The 6,000-nt window shown below is 34.6% G+C and overlaps 1 protein-coding gene across 1 annotated transcript in view; it reads right to left on the bottom strand.

Annotated features, from left to right (window-relative positions):
• Positions 1-1,770: 1,770 nt before the first annotated feature.
• LOC149808466 (uncharacterized) overlaps positions 1,771-6,000 on the bottom strand; it is a 28,394-nt gene continuing 24,164 nt past the window's right edge. Inside the window, exon 4 of the mRNA XM_089950700.1 lies at positions 1,771-3,603. Coding sequence (XP_089806826.1) covers positions 3,557-3,603 — 47 coding nt within the window. The 3' untranslated portion in view covers positions 1,771-3,556. The remainder of the gene's footprint in view (positions 3,604-6,000) is intronic.

The following is a 6,000-nucleotide window of genomic DNA, read 5'->3' as shown; positions in this document are numbered from 1 at the left end:
AAACTTAATGGGCGTAAAATAACGAATTCATCTACGCAAAGAAATCTAACCCAGTGTCTATTAGTTCTCTTTTATATATGCGTTCGTGAACAGCTGTTCGATCACGAATATATCACAACAAACAGTATTACAACAATACAGTCTAAATAGTGAATGATAAGAAATAACATACGACGATAAAGAACGAGATCAATGGAGCTCACCCGAGCATTACTTCCCAAGACAGCTTATCTATAGTTATTTATAGTTATTTTGTGCTTAACTCTTGTCCATGATTGTAAGCTGTCCATAAGATTGTGACCACATTTAAACAAAATATTTACAAGCCTATGAGTTCAAGGCCAGTCTTATCCACAATTGGTTTGGTTTTTTAGTTGCATTGAGAAGCACGAAGATTATACTCAGACCCAATATTAATATACTTATCTTAATCGACTTAAAATAAACTAAGTACAGAACCATTTATATTTGTAAGCTATCAAACTCAGTGTTCGAATGACTCTTCGTTTTGTAAGAACTCTAATTTTGATTAACGTTTTTAGATTTTCAGGACAACGTTTACTGTATTTGACATCCGAAACGCGCAAATATTTCATAACTGCAGATCTCATATGGCAAAGAGTTTTATATTTATTTATTTACATATTACACAGAACGTTTTCACAGAAGGGTTTACGGTATTTTTATACATTAAACTATATGTTATCTTTTACTTGCCAAAATAGGATATCAGTTGGAGCAAACATAACCAATTCTACTGTCTACTTTATATGTTTGTTAAGCAAATTAAGAATGCAATATGATTCCGACCCATACCAATTCAATATGATCCCATCTAGACCAATGCAATATAATTTCGATCCATACCAATGCAATATGATTCCGATCCATTTCTAGGCATGTACGTTCGGTAGATAGGTCGTTATCTACCGGCTTCAAAGATGCGTTTAAGTAATCGATAATCTATTTGCAGGATATTCTAGTTGATTTACGATTTACATTTGATTCATCCTAGGACACGACTAACTGTCTATTTATCATACGTGCCTTTGCAAAGACATCAACAGAACTGGTGATAACTTGCTTTGAAATTCACCATTGCTGAAAACATACAGACATTCAATTGCGTTTCTTCCCTGAATACAATGAAGCATAGCTTTTCCAGCTGCTGTTGGAGAATTGTAGCATGATGTCCATGTTTAGTGCAATGCACAAGACTGACAAAACTGTGCATATTTCGGAAGGTTAGCAGAAAAAAATAAAGTTTCGTCTGATAGTCCCAAATATAAGTAAAATAAATGCATCATGATTAATTCGATAAAGATATTGTTTACAGATAAGCACTTAAAATGGACCAACAAGAGACAACTCCCATATGGTTCAGACATTACTTGTAGCAGTATAGTAGGGGTCTCCCCTAGGTGATGGCAATCATAAGGCAGATTACTCTTGCCTTTTATGCATGGGGTAACTATGTAAATTTTCCACCTGTATTTTAACAAGTATCAGGACCAAATTTGTCTCCAACATATCAGAGATTTTTCAGAACAGCTCCTTGAGATGTCGCTCCCTCAAACGAATTCGACGAGGTATTGCATGCTGAGAGGTGCGAAAGGTGACGGGTATCATGTAACGGAAATAACATGCAATGAGAAGTTAAGAGCACATTTCTGTGTTCTTTATTAATATCAACAAAAATCAAAAGAGCATTCCATATATACAATTACTAATATAAAAAAACATCAAATGATTTTTCTTTAGTCTCTATAAATCATTCATTTCTCTAAATAATCAAATAACACAATAACCCATAAGCAACAAAATAAAATTTCATATGTATAAAATAACTATTCCTGAACAAAACTGTAATCGGTGCCTATGAATTCAAATAAATAGTAAATTTCGAAAATTAGATTATAAACGCCCGAGAAATCAATGTGTATAGCTCATAGAATATGAGCAGTTCATTTTCTGAAATAGTTATCAAAACAGTAAATTAGCATCAAGAATGTTTTATAATAAGACATGTACTACAATAATAACAGACGATTGTTATAAATCGAATACAAACTCAATTGGTAGAACTATACACTGTGTCAGACATTCTCCAGATCCAATTTTAAACATTAAGTTACCAACCAACAATTGTATTTGAACGTATTTTACCGTGTTCATAGGCTGCAAATTTGTTCGAATTTGTGTTATATTAGGAGAAATTTCAGCACGTGATACTCTTAACGACACTATGATGCCAAACTTGATAACTGACTGGAACAATTTCAACACAAGAAAAATATATCCAAAGAAAGTGATCACACAAAAATGTTTCTTTATCAAGGGCAATAAATACGATCCAAGATCAGGAAAGATTCACAGCTTGCTTTAATGGACATAGCACTAAGCGCATTGATACGCTTAAGTTATTATTGACGTAAAGGTAGACGAATGTATACACAAATATATTCCCACCTGTCAATAGTATCAAAGGTCTTAATATACCTATAACTTGCACAACGATGAACTTCAACGTCATCTTCATATGGACTACTTGCATCCTCTACCTACGTTGCAAAAGAACAACAATTAAGTACTTCCTGCTATTCATTCCTTCACAGTTTCGCCAGAATGATTTCTTCTCATCAGAAAGTAATCATCATAGAGTGCATATGTTCTAAACCAAATTTTCACACACTTTTGCTCTCCGTCGCTTCTGACAGCGGCTCAGATTTCACTTCCCAGCCTTCAACATTACCAAAGCTATTGCAAATAACTCACAATCACACCAGCTTGTCTCAGCCAAAATTAGTTTATAATTCAACCACTGCTCACATATTGTGATGTTCGCCAAATAAACGTTTCACCTTTTCTGCCTGGCAAAATGATTGCGCTCTTGCATGTCAGCGAATACAACCATTGATTTCCCTTCATATTACATCTTATTTTGAGACAACGGCTAAGCAAGATATTAATGTGTTTGAGGGTCAATTAGAGGAACACAAGAAATTGTCATAGAATGAAAGTAACAAGCACAAATAATTAAAATAGTATATAGAAACCGCTGAAATTCTAAATTTAAGATGATTTTTTTCAGAGTATGTTGTTCCGTCAGAAATCATTATACACAACTATATATTCAAAGAATAGGATCACGTGCGATGATCCATTCTGTATTGCAAAATTGGTTCAAATAGAAACTGTTTTTAAATAAGTCACTTATGTCACTCATTCAAGGAAATAGTTTAAAGTTAGGATATCACTATAACTGAACGGTAATGGATCACGTGTTCAAGTTGAAAATACCTCTCAAGGTTTGTGCGAAATATCAAAACAGAAACAATATGTATTTGTTCTTCGAGTAGGGTTGATAGGTGGGGCCCACGTAAAGCCATATTAAATCTCAGAGCCAGCATCCAAGTCCTGTCTTTCGTTTCAGTTCTTGCACCTTAAAACAATATACATGTCTGATTCTAGAACAAGAAAATCTAATACAATATCGAAAAAAGTTAAATGCATATGTCGACAGCTGATTGTTATCTACCATTGGCATTAAACACATTCAGTTTTCCTTTATGTAAATGGCCAAGACATCTGCTTCACCATATCCTGCGAATAAATAAGGAAATATATAAATTGGTCGATCAATCCATCGATCTGACGTAGATTTCGTACATCCATCCATACAGACAAACACTGGATGGTCGACAACAAACAGTTCAAATTGACTAATCGAGTAAAGTAGACGTATCTGCTTTTTGGCTAGGATCTAGAATATCATATAATATATCCAAATAATGATATCATACCAGTTAGATATAAAAAAAATCGTACTCTAAGGGGATTCGAGCCGAGGTCCACAGGTAAACGGCACCGATCGTCTTGCCTGCACGCACCAGTTCATCTTCAATCACGAATAATGACACATCAGCCAAAAAATGATACTACAAAGTCGGTGGTGTATGCACTCGTAACAGACACATTCGCATAAGATCTATATACAGTCATTTGGGATTTCTATGTGTGTGTGTGTGTTTATGTGCGTGCATGCGTGAGTGTGTGTGTATGTGTGTGTGATTTGGATTTTGAATTTTTTTTCTCAGTCATATCGCTACGATGCCTCTAATGTGGCAGATGATAGTAATGTCTAGCACTGGAGTAACATGCTGCACACATATAGCATCATGTCCAACCCACTCACATTATCTTGACACCAAGCCGACCAGTCATAACTTTAACTTCTTAATGCTGTGCGTATAGCGAGGCAGCTGTTAGTACCATTTTTATAAGTCTTTGGTATGACGCAGCCTGGGTTCGACCCCGCGTCCTCCGGCATACGTTGCAGACGTTCTAACCACTAAGCCACCAGAGCAATATCCTATCAAAGAAATCAAGGTATATAAGAATAATTACAGAGGAGTCAATGGGTGCCGTTTACCCGCGTTGGTGGGGTTCGAATATCCATTGAGCACAATTTAAAATTTCTCTCTCTCTCATTATATATATATATATATATTTATATATACAATAGACACCATACAAAACAGGGCCCGGAGTGGCCGAGTGGTCTAAAACGCTCTCCGTTACGGATCACTGCCATCTCACCTCTGTCTGCATGGGTTCGAGTCTAGGATTCAGCCAATGCGGGTATGTGAAAAAGCTTGCCAGTAGCTTTTCGTGGGTCGGTGGTTCTTCCCGGGTTCTTTCTCCACCATTAATACTGGCCACCATGTATAGCCTCCCGTGTGCTGAAAAAAATGGCGTTAAACCCCACAACAACAACAGCCATACAAAACATTCAATTTATAGGTACTTTATATCACTATGAATCTAACAGAAGTATTGTTTCCAAATTACGGCTCTCGTACCTTATTGGTTTGGACTTTACTGATAAAACCATAACATATATAGCCAACAATATTTTTATCTCACCATCTGTCATGGTAGGGAATTGCTTACATTAAATTCACCTTATCAGGTCTCTTCATGTTTGACAGTTTGTTTTTAACTATTATATTTTTGTACGCATTTTAATTTTTGCCCTGGTATCATGATTAGTCAAAATTCGCATGAAGTGCATGTTTTAACTCCTTATTGTTTTTATGCACTGTTGGATTTTTTCGGCCCCTGCTTTCACATTCTAAAACCCATTATCTCTCAGCTCGTTTATGCTTTGTCATTATGCTATATGTATACTGTTCTTTCTTCCTCTTCGTACGAGTGGAATTTTCGATGCAGCAATTCTTGTTCTCAAACAGCATCAAGGAGTGTTTGAGATACATCATGTATTGTAGTAGGTGCAATTAAAGAGCTTTAAGGTGTGTCATAGTGTGTTATATATATATATATATATATATATATATATATATATATATATATATATATATATATATATATATATATATATATATATATATACATATATATATATATATATATATATATATATATATATATATATATATATATATATATATTGTATGATTGACTTTTGTCCATAATTGAGGGCAGACCTACATGCCTAATATCATAAAGACTAAATACGTTCTTGATTCATAGCCTAGAATATTCCAGAAAAGAATTTTGTTTACAGTTTGATGGAAATTTCTATTAAGATGACTCTCATCCTGGTTTGCTTATCGTGTGGATTTTATATTAATGTTGATTATATTATAATTGCTCATTCTTTTAAAATCTGACTAGTGGAATCCGTCTTTAAGTTGTGTTCAGTTTTAATTTGAGAGCGTGTATTTATTTATTTAAATTATTCATTGGAATTGCGATGTGTTCATTAATACTTTTCGGACTTACTCCCGATGTTGGGATTGTTGTGAATTTAGATACAATTTGGATTATATCATTGTGATACATCCAGACTGTTGGCAGACCAGCACTATTCCAGGCTACTGGTATATTAGCGCATTCAAAATCGTAATTCATTCGGAACGCCACTAGAATTCATTCAGAATATTCTATACCTTTGGATTTGTGATAAAACATTTAGGG

The sequence above is a fragment of the Sinohyriopsis cumingii genome, chromosome 1 (assembly GCF_028554795.1).
Source record: "Sinohyriopsis cumingii isolate HCF-2022 chromosome 1, ASM2855479v2, whole genome shotgun sequence".
Taxonomy (NCBI): domain Eukaryota; kingdom Metazoa; phylum Mollusca; class Bivalvia; order Unionida; family Unionidae; genus Sinohyriopsis; species Sinohyriopsis cumingii.
This window is presented reverse-complemented; position numbering and strand designations above follow the sequence as displayed.